The sequence below is a fragment of the Coregonus clupeaformis genome, unplaced genomic scaffold (genome assembly GCF_020615455.1).
Source record: "Coregonus clupeaformis isolate EN_2021a unplaced genomic scaffold, ASM2061545v1 scaf0199, whole genome shotgun sequence".
Classification (NCBI taxonomy): domain Eukaryota; kingdom Metazoa; phylum Chordata; class Actinopteri; order Salmoniformes; family Salmonidae; genus Coregonus; species Coregonus clupeaformis.
This window is the reverse complement of record NW_025533654.1, coordinates 128956-146422: the sequence shown is the minus strand read 5'-3', so window position 1 is coordinate 146422 and position 17467 is coordinate 128956. Positions and strand designations below refer to the sequence as shown.

At 44.6% G+C, this 17467-nt stretch overlaps 1 protein-coding gene across 1 annotated transcript; it reads left to right on the top strand.

Moving 5' to 3' along the window:
- Positions 1-3714: 3714 nt before the first annotated feature.
- Positions 3715-16452, top strand: LOC121541261 (vascular endothelial growth factor C-like). Its single transcript, XM_041850244.2, has 7 exons — positions 3715-4276; positions 6897-7110; positions 11006-11196; positions 11444-11574; positions 12764-12867; positions 13061-13397; positions 15756-16452. The coding sequence occupies exons 1-7, from the start codon at positions 4178-4180 to the stop codon at positions 15868-15870; spliced, it is 1191 nt and encodes a 396-aa protein (XP_041706178.1). The 5' UTR covers positions 3715-4177; the 3' UTR covers positions 15871-16452.
- Positions 16453-17467: the final 1015 nt, after the last annotated feature.

The window sequence follows — 17467 nt, the reverse complement described above, 5'->3', positions numbered from 1 at the left end:
GAGACCAAAGATAACCCTGAAGGAGCTGCAAAGCTCCACAGCGGAGATTGGAGTATCTGTCCATGGGACCACTTTAAGCCGTACACTCCACAGAGCTGGGCTTTATGGAAGAGTGGCCAGAAAAAAGCCATTGCTTAAAGAAAAAAATAAGCAAACACGTTTGGTGTTCGCCAAATGGCATGTGGGAGACTCCCCAAACATATGGAAGAAGGTACTCTGGTCAGATGAGACTAAAATTGAGCTTTTTGGCCATCAAGGAAAACGCTATGTCTGGCGCAAACCCAACACCTCTCATCACCCCGAGAACAACAGCATCATGCTGTGGGGATGTTTTTCATCAGCAGGGACTGGGAAACTGGTCAGAATTGAAGGAATGATGGATGGTGCTAAATACAGGGATTTTCTTGAGGGAAACCTGTTTCAGTCTTCCAGAGATTTGAGACTGGGACGGAGGTACACCTTCCAGCAGGACAATGACCCTAAGCATACTGCTAAAGCAACACTCAAGTGTTTTAAGTGGAAACATTTAAATGTCTTGGAATGGACTAGTCAAAGCCCAGACCTCATTCCAATTGAGAATCTGTGGTATGACTTCAAGATTGCTGTACACCAGCGGAACCCATCCAACTTGAAGGAACTGGAGCAGTTTTTCCTTGAAGAATGGGCAAAAATCCCAGTGGCTAGATGTGCCAAGCTTATTGAGACATGTTTTCAGTTTTCTTTTTTTTGTTTCACATAAAAAAATATTTTGCATCTTCAAAGTGTTGTGTAAATCAAATGATATAAACCCCCCAAAAATCAATTTTAATTCCAGGTTGTAAGGCAACAAAATAGGAAAAATGCCAAGGGGGGTGAATACTTTCGCAAGCAACTGTACGCCTAGTTTCCTGTAACGGGTCGTATTTAAAAACAAAGCCAAATAATTACATTGATGGAAGTTACAATCTATCTGCAATATTAAAGCTGATCTACCCCCTATAAAAAGAATGAATAATAATAATAATAATACAAATAATGTCTTCCCTTTCAAGAGTTGCCATCTGAAATCTGAATCATCCATCTCTAATGAGTACATACGGTAACATGGATCCGTACTAGTCTTGGTGCTATTACATTGGCATGTGGGTTTAGGTTAATGTTTTATCTATGAACGCATTGAGGGCCCCAGGCCATGGCCTACAGTTTATGTGGGAGAAACACAACATTCCATTGAGTTTCCTGCCAGTAAATCCAGAGCCCGGAGGAGGTTCCTGGGAGCTGTCTGCCTGTCACATCACAGAGATTTACTGGGTCTTAGCATAGATCTGAATAGCTTCCTTCCGCCTTGTTCTCATGTCTAACCTGCAACCTTTGTCTGTCTGCACAGCCTGGTCTCATAAACTAGACATAACATAGTAAATGTATAGCGACCTAGCTGACCGTTAGCCACATCTAGTTCGTTCTCAGACTCGAACGTTAGCACTGTGACGAATATTGGACTTCCTCTTCCTTCACACCTTTAGTCTTTGCCTCATAGGAGAGTTCACGTTTCTGAGTTGCGTTAGGCGCAAGCTCCAACACGTCCCCAATCGTAAGAGATTTAATGCGCAGGCAGATATCTCAGATATGCACTGACAAGACCTGCTACTGTGCACTGGAAAATCCGCCTCCAGCACTCTGGGCCACATTAAAAACAGGATTTGTATTCATATAATTTTTACATTCACCCTACATCCACTGTAATGTGGTGTTCAACAATTAAAGAGAGGTATGTCGAGAAAAGAGAGCTACGTGGCTGAGAGAAGAGCACATCATCACTATTGTGCCATGCATAATGTTGTCTAGAGTCTACAAACTGGACAAATCTTGGTTGTCCCAATAAAGAGCTGCTAAGCTTACAGTATACAATGGCCAGCTGCTGGCTTTCACACTGTTGATGTTATGGGAGAGATCATGGAACAATGCAATACCATTCATTCCTCTTCCATTGCCTTAGTCTCCTGCTCCAACTAGAGACAATGCATATACAGAACACTTGGGCTCCAGTAATACAGTTTGTTAGGTGAGTGTCTCAGTTTGAAAACCACCAGCTGTCCATACAAACTCCAGGCTATGTCTCTATCATTCAGCAGAAAACAATGGGGGGAAACAGAGCAGTTGTTGGGAGGAAATGAGTGTTCCGGCCGTGGGAGAAAGGCATGAGCCAGATCATGTAGATGGGGAGATGTTCGTTAAGAGCAGGGTGGGTGACCATTGCCCCTGCTTGGGAGGATTGAGCTCATTAAGAGAAATGACTGTGGCTGGTCAGTGCTGAGCTGTGCTCGCTGCCTGGCTGCATTGCTGCCTGGGGGGCTGGTTGCCAGCAGCATGACGACGGACGTACAGCAGTTGTACACTAGGGGGACTCAAGCATTCAACAAGTAAGATGTGCGATTGCATCAACTCTTACATTGCATTGAGACATTGATTAAAGAGCATTGCGTCAATACCAGGGGACCAAAAATTAGAAAATCATTTCATACAGCATCCTAACTCATAAACAGCCCTATTACCGTTCAACTCTTTCTGTTGCTCAATCATCCAAAAGAAACATTGTAGTCGTAGGAATATTCACTCCACAGATCACCATGCCAGCACTGACACCCACGGAAATGCTGAAAAAGGGTGAAAGGTACAGATCAAGGGTAAAGCGGAACAGGGTGATTTACGAAGACAGGCAAGACATATCTAAAGTTTACTGTAGCCTGTTGGCGATGGGAGGGTCGAGGAGGATAGTAGACCATCATACAGCATGTAGCCATAGGGACATCATGCAGTTTAGTATGTGCTGTTTCAGAGCATTGAATCATAGAATGAGTGCTTCTGCTTTTCCCCTCTATACAGAGCAGAACAGTAGACCCGCCTGAGAGGCAGGAGGCCAGGATATCTATACAGAGCAGTACAGTAGACCAGCCTGAGAGGCAGGAGGCCAGGTGCTCTATACAGAGCAGCACAGTGGACCAGCCTGAGAGGCAGGAGGCCAGGTTCTCTATACAGAGCAGAACAGTAGACCCGCCTGAGAGGCAGGAGGCCAGGTTATCTATACAGAGCAGCACAGTAGACCAGCCTGAGGAGGCATGAGACCCAGGTGCTCTATACAGAGCAGTACAGTAGACCAGCCTGAGAGGCAGGAGGCCAGGTTCTCTATACAGAGCAGCACAGTAGACCAGCCTGAGAGGCAGGAGGCCAGGTTCTCTATAAAGAGCAGCACAGTAGACCAGCCTGAGAGGCAGGAGGCCAGGTTCTCTATAAAGAGCAGCACAGTAGACCAGCCTGAGAGGCAGGAGGCCAGGTTCTCTATACAGAGCAGCACAGTAGACCAGCCTGAGAGGCAGGATGCCAGGTGCTCTATACAGAGCAGTACAGTAGACCAGCCTGAGAGGCAGGAGGCCAGGTGGTATGGTGATAAGAGAGAAGGACAAGCCAGATATTAACACCTTCCTGGAAAACCACATTGCCTCAGCATGTTATAGGGAAATATACAGAGTGAGCGTTTGAACATACAGATATTCCAGGTACGGAAAATATAGCACCTTAAAAAGCGTGCTCAATAAGCTCAGAGACACACGGCTCTCTCAGGCTAAGGCAGACACACACACATGCTAACTCCCAGTCTGGAGAGGCGGTGGCAGCTCCTCCCAAAATAGAGAGAGTGGGAGAGAGAGAGAGGAGTGCACTCTACCGAGGGAGCCTGTCTGCTGTCACACATGTCTGCCCTCACCTCCTCTGTACTCCAGCTTCACATGAGACAGACTGCACTCTCTCACCACATCTGGACCTGCAGGACGTCTATGGGACCTGTCCTCTCAATCTCTACACCTCTTTTCTGGTTAACCTAACCTACAAAGAATCTGATTCCAAATACAAAGCCTTCAGAGGGAAACTCGATGGCAGAGGTTTCAAGGGAGTAGCGATGGAAACACTTGGAAAGAACACAATGATACATGCTGTATGAAGTGGAAGAAGATCCTTCCTGGGGGAAAATGCTGTGTTTGAAAGGCACTCTACGGGCCTCATTTTACTCAAGGTCCGTTCCTGGCTAAGGGAAGAGGAAATCCTCGTGCTCTGTGGGATGAGAGTTCAACTGTGGGGCATTAGCTGATCCTTCATCATCTCCCCCTCGTCCTCCTCCTGCTCCCCCTATCATCAACGACACACTATGTGGATGTTATCTTTAGTCATATGGATTCTCAATGTCACCAATCTCACTCATGGATATGACTATGATGAGTATTACCCAGGCGAGGAGGAAACAGAGGTGAGTAACTAATAACCGGTTGCTGCTCTTGGATTATGTGTCATATAGTACGTTAACGGTACAGATAAGAATTCACCAGATTACGCTTTTCTGCATGGTGAACCTTTATTATGCACAGAACTCTGATTTCAGTACAGAAATAGGCCTGTGAAAGTATTAGACTAGTGTTGTTGACTACATCAGTTTGTTGACAATCAGTTTGTTGACTACATCAGTTTGTTGACAATCAGTTTGTTGACAATCAGTTTGTTGACAATCAGTTTGTTGACTAAAGTGATCTCTATCATTCAATAAACAGACAAGACAGGCAGTTTCCCACACTCCTTGCTCAGGGCTTAGTTGTTGGTTTCACTATAGTGGGTGTGTCTTTATTTGACAATAAAACCTCCTCCTCTGTGGCTACATTGTGCGTCATTGAAGGTGAATGAATGAATAAATCATGCTGTGCATGTCTATTTTCCCTGTTGAGGGTGGTAGGCCATACCTTTAGACAGACATGTCTGCCTTTGAAAAGGTTGAATGGAGAGAGGGACTGAGGGATTGTCCAATTAGACAATAGAGTCCAGTGAGGATTTGTTTGAAACACAAGCAAAGTGACTTTTTATGGTTACAATTGACTCAAGAGCCATTCAGAGTTGTGGCTACGTTGTTTAAATTGTGAGGTAAACTGACAATAGGTTGGGTGTGATGACAAACATTCACTCTGAAGAATATGCCAGATCATGTGGGATGGATGCACTGTTTATCTATTGGTCAGTCATGACCTCATGTTGCCAAGGGGATGGCCTCGTGTTAGGTGATATGAGCGATAGCTTAAGGTCAGCCACAAGGGATGACATTTGCACGTTCCAAGTCCAGTGGATCCGACATCACACAAACGGGTTACATAAAAGTCCACATCCCACTAAACAACATAAGAAGCAGCTATATATATATATATATATATATATATATATATATATATATATATATATATATATATTTGTTGTTTAGTGGGATGTGGACTTTTATATATAGTCCGATAGTGAACTCAAGGCTTTCATCGGAATACGCAGAACTTTGATTGTAACAGACATAATAACCTTGTTCCTATTCTCAAAGAAAGAACTTGGCTAATCTCAATGGAAAAAAGATGATCTTGCATTGCTTAGTTTTCCCATACTGGCTCAGTTTCCCTGATAAAGTACCAGTCTAGCTTTACCAAAACTCGGAGAGATACAACAACAACACTGTAAAGACACTCAAAAAACTCTGTTGAGATACTCAATACACTCTGTTGAGATACTCAATACACTCTGTTGAGATACTCAATACACTCTGTTGAGATACTCAATACACTCTGTTGAGATACTCAATAACCTCTGTTGAGATACTCAACACACTCTGTTGAGATACTCAATACACTCTGTTGAGATACTCAATACACTCTGTTGAGATACTCAATACACTCTGTTGAGATACTCAATAACCTCTGTTGAGATACTCAACACACTCTGTTGAGATACTCAATACACTCTGTTGAGACACTCAATACACTCTGTTGAGACACTCAATACACCCTGTTGAGACGTTCAATACACCCTGTTGAGACATTCAATACACCCTGTTGAGAAGCTCAATACACCCTGTTGAGACGTTCAATACACCCTGTTGAGACGTTCAATACACCCTGTTGAGACGTTCAATACACCCTGTTGAGACGCTCAATACACTCTGTTGAGACGCTCAATACACCCTGTTGAGACGCTCAATAAACTCTGTTGAGACGCTCAATACACCCTGTTGAGACACTCAATAAACTCTGTTGAGACGCTCAATACACCCTGTTGAGACGCTCAATAAACTCTGTTGAGACGCTCAATACACTCTGTTGAGACGCTCAATAAACTCTGTTGAGACGCTCAATAAACTCTGTTGAGGAACTCTGTTGAGACGCTCAATAAACTCTGTTGAGACGCTCAATAAACTCTGTTGAGACGCTCAATACACTCTGTTGAGACGCTCAATAAACTCTGTTGAGACACTCAATAAACTCTGTTGAGACGCTCAATAAACTCTGTTGAGACGCTCAATAAACTCTGTTGAGATACTCAATCATCTCTGTTGAGACGCTCAATACACTCTGTTGAGACTCTCAATAAACTCTGTTGAGACGCTCAATACACTCTGTTGAGACGCTCAATACACCCTGTTGAGACGCTCAATAAACTCTGTTGAGACGCTCAATAAACTCTGTTGAGACGCTCAATAAACTCTGTTGAGACGCTCAATAAACTCTGTTGAGGAACTCTGTTGAGACGCTCAATAAACTCTGTTCAGACGCTCAATACACTCTGTTGAGACGCTCAATAAACTCTGTTGAGACGCTCAATAAACTCTGTTGAGACGCTCAATACACTCTGTTGAGACGCTCAATAAACTCTGTTGAGACACTCAATAAACTCTGTTGAGACGCTCAATAAACTCTGTTGAGATACTCAATAAACTCTGTTGAGATACTCATCTGTCATCTTTAGATAAAATATTGTAGTGCATGATCAACTGAATTATTTGTAATTGAATTTTGTTAGATCAAATACATTAATTTGTTGTTCTCATAGTTCATTTTGTTCCTCGACAGGCCCCACTGGTTGTGGAGGGCCTCAGTGGTTTAGACACAGTGTCCAATGTGGACGAGCTGGTGGAGCTGCTGTACCCAGAGTACAGTCTGGTGCAGCACTGCCTACGCAGGAAAGCCCACCGCACCTCCCCTCCTCTCCATGCTGAAGACAATGTCTGGGCCTGGGGCAAGACAAGGGAGAAGGCACTGTACAAGTCTGATGGCACCATTGACGGTAAGGCTCTTCAGTTGATTGGCCCTCATAACAGCCTACACCAATAGAGAGAGAAAGTTGTCTTCCCATCCCACAGGGGGCAAATGTTAGCGTGATAACCCCATTTCTCTTTCCCCAAACCCACAGATGGGAGCAGTACAGCTGTGTGTCTTTGTTAAAAGGAGAGAGAAAGGCCTTTGTTTATTTTCCTAACAGTTAAAGAGGCCCCTCACTCCCCCCCTCCCCACTCATTAGAGAATGTGTGTTCTCTTGCTGTGTGCTCCAGTTTAACGCAGAGATTCAGGGTGTCAGCACAGAATAGCTGTGTCTGCTTCCTGATCACAGGAGCTCATCCCAGAAGATGTAGGTATTCCTGGAGAGCTGAGTGGACCACTACAACATAAAGGACAATGATATAAGGTGGCCTGACCTCAGTTCCCTCCTGATGCTAAGTGGTAGAAACGGCACATTACACAACTGTTGATCTTGCTCCATTGTCTTTCATTGACCATACCCAACCTCCATGAAATGATGCCAGAAACAATTCAAAGAAATCAGATCCAGTGACTAAAGCTCTTCTAAAGAAACCAATCCGACCCAGTAACTAAAGCTCTTCTAAAGAAACCAATCAGACCCGGTGATTAAAGCTCTTCTAAAGAAACCACTCATGCCGGACAATCGACCACGACCAAATGCCAGTCAGAAGGAGGCCATATTGAATTCGAAGACATTTCACAATGATACTTTACAAGAGACATCCCAAGATGAAATAGCAGGTACAGTAACAGTAACACACCTATTGAGTCCTTTTCCCCAGACAATATAATGGACGTTTATTGGACAGACGCTATAAAGTTTAAAAGGTCGTATCATTGATGGTTAGCTTTTCTCATTATCCTCTCTTTGAGTACCTGGTGGCGGACTTGAGGTAACACACCTATTGTGTCCAAGATGGCGTAGCAGTGCGGTCGTGTGTTCTGTTGTGTCCTTGTGTAAATAGCCTGTTTTTCAGTTTTTTTGTCTTTTTTTCGTATATATTTCTCTATCTCACTTTCCATCCTTTAACTAAATATACTTTCCTGCAACCCGCCTCACCCAATGTGGAACGGATTCTATTATTTCTTTATACCTTTTATCAAGAACCTCCGGCTGAAACTAGCCAGCCATCTACTTGCTATTAGCCACCGTTAGCGGTCTTCACCACTGTCCGTAGCCTGCACTACCTACCAGCCAGCTCTAGCCTGGACAATTATCGGTCTGCACAGAGTGCTATCGACCCAGAGCATATAGGATTTTCTGCCGGAATCACTGAATCACTGGACCTTAACACTGGATCATCGCAACTAGCTAGCTGCAACCGAATGGCTGTTGTTGGCTAATCACCACTGTCCCGAAGCACCAGCTAGCTGCAACCAAATAGCTGTTGTTGGATAATCACCACTGTCCCGATGCACCAGTTAGCCTTGAGCTAGCCTTGAGCCAGGCCCATCTCATCTACCTCTCTGTCAACCGGACGGGACCTCCTAGTGTCGACACGGAGCCCCGCCGATCCATCACGACTGGTCTGCCGACATAATCATCTGATGTGGTTTCAACAGACTTCCCGTTGCGACGACCACGAAGATCCATCTGCTAGCCCCGGCCCGCTAGCACAGGCAAACAACAGCCGTGCCTCCTGCTTGCCTGTGCTGTAGCAGCCTATGAACTGCTCCCAGACTCACCTATTGCTGTTCACTGGACCTTATGATTACTCAGCTACACAGCTGATGCCTGCTGGACTGTTCCTTTACACGGTACCCTGTCCTGTTTATCTGTTTATCCTCAGCCCAAACTTTCGTCGCCATTACTAGTTGTTGTCTTAGCTCTCTCGAATAACACCTGTGATTGCGTTATGTCTCTCTCCCATGTCAATATGCCTTGCCTATTGCTGTTTGGGTTAGTTCTTATTGTATTATTTCACTGTAGAGCCCCCAGTCCCACTCAACCTGCCTCAGATAGCTCCTTTGTCCCACCCCCCATACACTCGGAGACCGGCTCAATCGGTACCTCCAGTGATGCTATCTCTTTCATCGTTACCCAATGCTTAGGTTTACCTCCACTGTACTCATATCCTTCCATATCCTTATCTGTACATAATGCCCTGAATCTATTCTACAACGCCCGGAAATCTGCCCCTTTTATTCTCTGTACCCAACGCACTAGAAGACCAGTTCTTAAAGCCTTTAGCCATATCCTTATTATATTCCTCCTCTGTTCCTCTGGTGATGTAGAGGTTAACCCAGGTCCTTTAGCCCCCAGTATCACTCCTACTCCCCAGGCGCTATCATTTGTTGACTTCTGTAACTGTAAAAGCCTTTGTTTCTTGCATGTTAACATCAGAAGCCTCCTCCCTAAGTTTGAGTTATTCACTGCGTTAGCACACTCTGCCAACCCTGATGTTCTAGCAGTGTCTGAATCCTGGCTTAGGAAGGCCACCAAAAATTCAGAAATGTCCATCCCGAAATACATTTTCCGTCTAGATAGACCTGCCAAAGGGGGCGGAGTTGCAATCTACTGTAGAGATAGCCTGCAGAGCTCTATCATACTATCCAGGTCTGTGCCCAAACAGTTTGAGCTTCTACTTCTAAAAATCCACCTTTCCAGAAATAAGTCTCTCACTGTTGCCGCTTGCTCAGCCCCCAGTTGTGCCCTGGACACCATATGTGAATTGCTTGCCCCCCATCTATTCTCAGAGTTCGTACTGCTTGGTGACCTAAACTGGGATATGCTTAACACAATCTAAAATCCTACAATCTAAACTAGATGCCCTCAATCTCACACAAATTATAAAGGAACCTACCAGGTACAACCCTAAATCCGTAAACATGGGCACCCTCATAGATATCACCCTGACTAATTTACCCTCTAAATACACCTCCGCTGTCTTCAACCAGGATCTCAGCGATCACTGCCTCATTGCCTGCGTCCGTGCTTCAATGCCATACAACACTCCTTCTGTAGCCTCCAACTGCTCTTAAACGCTAGTAAAACTAAATGCATGCTCTTCAATCGAACGCTGCTTGCACCCGCCCGCCCGACTAGAATCACTACTCTCGGCGGGTCTGACTTAGAATATGTGGACAACGACAGATACCTAGGTGTCTGGTTAGACTGTAAACTCTCCTTCCAGACTCACATTAAGCATCTCCAATCCAAAGTTAAATCTAGAATCGGCTTCCTATTTCACAACAAAGCCTCCTTCACTCATGTTGCTAAACACTGCTTTGCTTTATCTTGGCCAGGTCGCAGTTGTAAATGAGAACTTGTTCTCAACTGGCTTACCTGGTTAAATAAAGGTGAAATAAATAAATAAAAATAAAACTGAGACATTGCTGTCTGTTTTTCTCATATTGAGTTACCGAGACAAATTTCACATAATTATGTATGGTGGTCATCTGACAACAGAAATTGCACTAAAAAGGAAATTATTTGTTGAATTAAATATTTAATAAAATGACATGAATCTTATATTTCCAACATAATGTGGCTTATTGGGTGGCTCTGTGGTTATTGGGATGGGCTTTCCAAAATAAAATTAACCATTACAAAAAATCTAATTGTAGGTGTGGGGACGATGTCTTTGATGTTGCAACCAACCAATTACCTCAGCAACATAGCCTAATCCTAATGCAGCAGCATTATTAGATGGGTGACTTAAGATGGTCAAGAACAGAATGTTCCTGATGTTCTATTCTATTCCATATCAGTCAGGATATTCTTTATATCCCTGATAACCTGTCTGTTAATGTTCCTCCATTCATCCCTGATAATCTGTCTCGGTTCATGTCCCTCCAATCATACCTGATAACCAGTCTGTTAATGTCCCTCCAATCCTACCTGATAACCAGTCTGTTAATGTTCCTCCATTCATCCCCAGTCATTCTGGAGGAGATCCAGCGTACCATGTGTGCCCCTCGGGAGGTGTGTCTGGAGGTGTCTAAAGAGTACCCAGAGAGCACCAGTCACTTCTACGTGCCTCGCTGTGTGTCTGTGCACCGCTGCGGGGGCTGCTGTACCCACGAGGGTCTTTACTGCACCAACACCAGCTATACTTACAGCAACAAGACGGTGAGCAACAGAGGACAAACTAGACATCATTCAAAATGTTTAACGATGCTAACACTCAAGTAAAGTTGCTCTTATGCCTGTGTAGTAACACTGTAATACATCTAGTAAGTACATTCTATTAACATGTTTCAACATATCTATTTAAGTGCGTTGTAGTTTCATAGTACACTGTAAGAAAGGATATAAGAGAGACCACAAATCCGAAACTTTAGTCATTGACACAGTGTTGTTTCTCCTGTGGACTCAGCTGGTGGAGTTGACTCACCGTGAACGCTCTGTGGTGATGGTGGCGTTCGTCAACCACACGTCCTGTGGGTGTCTGTCCAAGAGGCCCCTGCACTCTGTCATCAGGAGGGCCGCCGCAGCCCACCTCACCGTGTGAGTGAGTAGTGAGGAGTAGTCACATCTGCCCCTGCCGATCCAGATACAATGTGTACACACACACACACACACACACTTAATTATCATTAAGCAATACAGTTTTTAAGGAAGTATGTTTGGTTCATCATATTTTAGGTAGGTAGCCCAGCGGCTAAGAGCGTTGGGCAAGTAACCAAAAGGTCGCTGGTTCGACTCCCCGAGCCATCTAGGTGAAAATTCTGTCCATATGCCCTTGAGCAAGGCCCTTAACCCTCCTGAAAGTCTATGCTCCTGTGGTCCTCTGTAGCTCAATTGGTAGAGCACGGCGCTTGAAACGCCAGGGTAGTGGGTTCGATCCCCATGACCACCCATACGTAAAAATGTATGCGCACATGACTGTAAGTCACTTTGGATAAAAGCGTCTGCTAAATGGCTTATTATTATTATATTATTAAGTCGCTCTGGATAAGAGCGTTTGCTAAATTACTAAAATGTATATGTAAATTTTTTGTGAGAAGGTGCAATGTACTAATATAGCTGACTGACTTAGCCAAGGATACTGAGACCTTCCATCTGATCCTATCTGATGTGGACAGCAACAAGGGTGTGGCGATGCAAGAGAATGAGCTAGATCATGAGATATTTGGTCAAAAGTGCTTTGCGTGTGCATTTGCCTTTGAACTGAGGCCATGTGGAAGAGGCCATGTTTCCCCCTGCTCTCCTCTCCCTGTGTCCAGCCTAACTGCTCCAGACTGTTGTGTGTAGGCTGTCTGCCAGGCCAAGGCCAGCAGGGAGGAGGGCCAGGGGATTGAGTTCCCTGTCATAGGGAGGAGGGCCAGGGGATTGAGTTCCCTCTCGCAGGGAGGAGGGCCAGGGGATTGAGTTCCCTCTCACAGGGAGGAGGGCCAGGGGATTGAGTTCCCTCTCACAGGGAGGAGGGCCAGGGGATTGAGTTCCCTCTCACAGGGAGGAGGGCCAGTGGATTGAGTTCCCTCTCACAGGGAGGAGGGCCAGGGGATTGAGTTCCCTCTCACAGGGAGGAGGGCCAGGGGATTGAATTCCCTCTCACAGGGAGGAGCCACAGACTGCCCATGATGTCCAACCCCTTCACAGGAATGCTTTGTGAGAGTAGCCAAGCAGTCCCCCCTAAGCCAAGAAAAGACCTCTGATCTGATCCTGGCCTGTGTGTCCCTGCTTCCCTCTCCAGGTGTTCCCCGCCAGATGTTCCCTGCAGTAGAGGACTGGTCTGGGACCCCAACAGCTGCCTGTGTGTTCCCATGGACACAAGCTTATTCTCTGAGAGAGAGCTGGGTAAGTTAAACTGACCCCATACCCATACAACCCCAGTACAGTCGTTTCTGTTCGCCAACACCCAGAGATACCTCATAGGTCAGAGAGTTGGCAAATTAGGACGATATACATTGAAGTGAAATGTACTAAACCACATGACATCTGTCAATAAGGGACACTCAATAGCATCTCTCCTCTCCACCATCTGGTGCAGAACCCCTGGAGTCGGCCTTGCTGGCGCTGTGTGGCCCCAACAAAGTCCTGGACGAGGACAGCTGTGAGTGTGTCTGTCAGAACGGTCTGACGGAGGCCAGCTGTGGGCCGGGCTGGCGTCTAGACCAGGCGTCCTGTGAGTGTCTCTGTGAGGACCAGCCCGCCCTGGTGACCTGCCCAGCCAACCAGCGCTGGGACCCAGAGATGTGTGGCTGTGTGTGCCGGGCAGAGTGCCCCCGTAGCCAGCCTCTCAACCCAGAGACGTGCCTGTGCCAGTGCAGGGATAGCCCTCAGACCTGCCTGCTAGAGGGCAAGAGGTTCAACGCACACAACTGCAGGTAAGAAATAGTACAACAGAAACAGAAGACATTTCATATGATGCTGGACGTCCCCATAGACCTTTATAGAAAACCACCCGAGTACTTTTCCCAGAACTATGATGCTGTCACGGTGGCCAAGGTAATAATACGTGTTGTTTGACCCAAGTGGGATCGGACAGCTTGGGAACAAAAAGCTATTACTGTTATAGGTACAGTTAATTTAATTTGAAAAGAGCAAAACACAACAAGATAATCATTGTACCATCTAAACCGCTGTGAAATATAAACTACATGACCAAAAGTATGTGGACACCTGCTCGGCAAACATCTCATTCCAAAATCATGGGCATTAATATGGAGTTGGTCCCCCCCTTTGATGCTATAACAGCCTCCACTCTTCTGGGAAGGCTTTCCACTAGATGTTGGAACATTGCTGCGGGGACTTGCTTCCATTCAGCCACAAGAGTATTAGTTTATTAGTGAGGTCGGGCACTGATGTTGGACGATTAGGCCTGGCTCGCAGTCGGCGTTCCAATTCATCCCAAAGGTGTTCGATGGGATTGAGGTCAGGGCTCTGTGCAGGCCAGTCAAGTTCTTCCACACCGATCTCGACAAACCATTTCTGTATGGACCTCGCTTTGTGCACGAGGGCATTGTCATGCTGAAACAGGAAAGGGCCTTCCCCAAACTGTTGCCAGCACAGTTGGAAGCACAGAATCGTCTAGAATGTCATTGTAGGCTGTAGCGTTAAGATTTCCCTTCACTGGAACTAAGGGGCCTAGCCCAACCATGAAAAACAACCCCAGACCATTATTCCTCCTCCACCAAACTTTACAGTTGGCACTATGCATTCAGGCAGGTAGGGTTCTCCTGGCATCCGCCAAACCCAGATTCGTCCACCGGACTGCCAGATGGTACAGCGTGATTCATCACTCCAGAAAACGTGTTTCCACTGCTCCAGAGTTCAAGGCGGCTGGCTTTACACCACTCCAGCCAACGCTTAGCATTACACGTGGTGATCTTAGGCTTTTGTGCGGCTGCTCGGCCATGGAAACCCATTTCATGAAGCTCCCGACGAACAGTTATTGTGCTGACGTTGCTTCCAGAGGCAGTTTGGAACTCGTAGTGAGTGTTGCAACCGAGAACAGTGTATTTTGAATAACCAAAAACATAGCATTTTCAGCTGTTCGAAGCTGGTGTACAAAAACGAAAGTAGAAGACGCAAAAATGAAACTTTTGAATGGGAAGCATAGAAATAGTGCACATAGAAGATATCTACTGCTTCTTAGACTTGCTTTCAATGAGAATGCCAGATCTATAACTCACATTTCTATGTAAATTTGGTAGGGTCGCTCAAAAGGTTACATATTGCAGCTTTAAATACTGAATGGTATAATGTTAAATACTGTATGGTATTATTAAGCAATAAGGCCTGAGGGGGTGTGGTATATGGCCAATATACCACGGCAAAGGGTTGTTCTTAGGCACAACGCAACGCTATTATAAACTGGTTACCAACATAATTAGAACAGTAACAATTATTTTTTTGTCATACCCATGGTATACGGTCTGATATACTATGGCTTTCAGCCAATCAGCATTCAGGGCTCGAGCCATCCGCTTTATAATTTTAAATACTGAATGGTATAATGTTAAATACTGAATGGTATAATGTTAAATACTGTATGGTATAATATTAAATACTGAATGGTATAATGTTAAATACTGTATGGTATAATATTAAATACTGTATGGTATAATATTAAATACTGAATGGTATCATGTTAAATACTGAATGGTATCATGTTAAATACTGTATGGTATCATGTTAAATACTGTATGGTATCATGTTAAATACTGAATGGTATCATGTTAAATACTGAATGGTATCATGTTAAATACTGAATGGTATCATGTTAAATACTGTATGGGTATAATGAGCAATACACATTTCAGTGAACCGTCAAATTCACATAGTTCACAGTTCTGCACATCTGTTAAACGTAATGATAACTATACAAATATTATTCACACTTCCCGATAATAAGGCTTTAATATGAAGAACAACTCTAGCGAGATAATTAATATCCTGCTTCCTTCCCTTAAAATGAAGCTGAGGCAAGGCACCTGACACATTTCTTTGGAATGGAGTAAAGAGATTTTCCAGTAAGCACAGAATTCCCCTCTCCTGCGAGATTTTTTTTTTTTTTACACCGGAAAGAGTCATTACGGCTATGGGGATTGGTCCCAGATTACACGCACGCGCATAAGTAGCCTACACACGCAGGGGCATGCACATGGGCCACAGTTATATTGAAACTACAGTACATTATGTAAAACAAACCGTTCTGTCTGTTTCTCTTCCCCTCCACCAAGCTGTTACCGGCTGCCCTGCAGAAAGCCACACAACAACTGTCCAACAGGCTTCTACTACAGCCACTACGTCTGCCAGTGCATACCCAACCACATGAGGTCAGGGGAGTGGAACTGACAAAGTTGGTGTTATCAGCACTGGCGCCAAACTCCAGGGCCAATGTACTGTAACTGTTTGGTGGAAACGAGGCGGTGTGTTTGCAATATACAGCCGGTAGATGGAGGCTAGACTAGGGGAATCTTTTTTTATAAATTCTCCTTATAGGCCATGATCAAAAGGCTCTCCATCTTCAGACCAGGGAACATAAAAGGAAGCACACTCGCCGTTCCACATTTATCAAAATGATGCAGTCGCCTGGATACTGCAGGTCATGGTGTGAATCATGGACATTATTGACACCGCCTCAGATGAATTATGTGCGGCTGTTAAAATGAGTTTAAAAAAAATCGATTTCTTTCCAATAAAAGGAAATCATTTTCGATGATCTGACATTTATATTTATTGAAAGTTACCCTGCAGCTCTCTGAGATGACAATGCCATGATGTAACTGGGAAGAAACACCCTGACATGAGAAGGAAGACAAAAGACTGAAATGTAAGACCCATGCATATACAGTATTGTACAAAACGTGTGACTGTCCTATGAAAAAATGAAAAAAGTGTTTTTAAATGTCTTATCCAATTTGTATCGTATTTAATATACATGCTATTGATAAAATAAAATACAAACTTGATTAGCTTTGGTAAATGTGTACGGTGTGTGTTTGATAAGAGTGTGTTAGAAAGGGCATTGGTTGCATGTCAAGAAGTTTGGCAACAGACTTTGGGAACCAGACCAGACTGGCACCATGGAGTGTGATGTGATGTCTCCAATCACAAAAGAAAGGCATTGAAAACACACACGCCAATTGCAGTGAAAATGGATCCAAGACCTTTGTCTCAAATTCCTCATACCAGCCTTATGTGTTTGGAACAATAAACACTATATCGAGGTGAATTGCAGAGAGATCTAATTCTCGGCTGGCTTGTGACTGTAGAAACTGCCATCCACAGCACATCCCTCTGTACAGACACAGGACTGCATAGCTAAACTCAGTGATAGTAGCTTCTGTTTGTGATAATCCAAATAGTTTGGTTTATACATAGGCCTACAGAGTAGAGACAGTACTTTACGCGGTTGACTTCACTTTTTGTCAAGGGTGATACATGTTTTGTTAGCGGAAAGGTAACTTTCTTTATTTTTACAAGGTTAAATATTGTGAATCTCTCTACAAGGAAAAGCCATTCAATTTCAAGGCTTACATCTCAATCTTAAAGTGTAAATTCATCTCATGACATGACCTTTTCTCTTCCTGCCTTGTGTTGTTCCTAAACCTGAAGCAGCAACTCTTACTTTCCATCAACTCTTCCTGCCTTGTGTTGTTCCTAAACCTGGAGCAGCAACTCTTACTTTCCGTCAACTCTTCCTGCCTTGTGTTGTTCCTAAACCTGGAGCAGCAACTCTTACTTTCCGTCAACTCTTCCTGCCTTGTGTTGTTCCTAAACCTGGAGCAGCAACTCTTACTTTCCGTCAACTCTTCCTGCCTTGTGTTGTTCCTAAACCTGGAGCAGCAACTCTTACTTTCCGTCAACTCTTCCTGCCTTGTGTTGTTCCTAAACCTGGAGCAGCAACTCTTACTTTCCATCAACTCTTCCTGCCTTGTGTTGTTCCTAA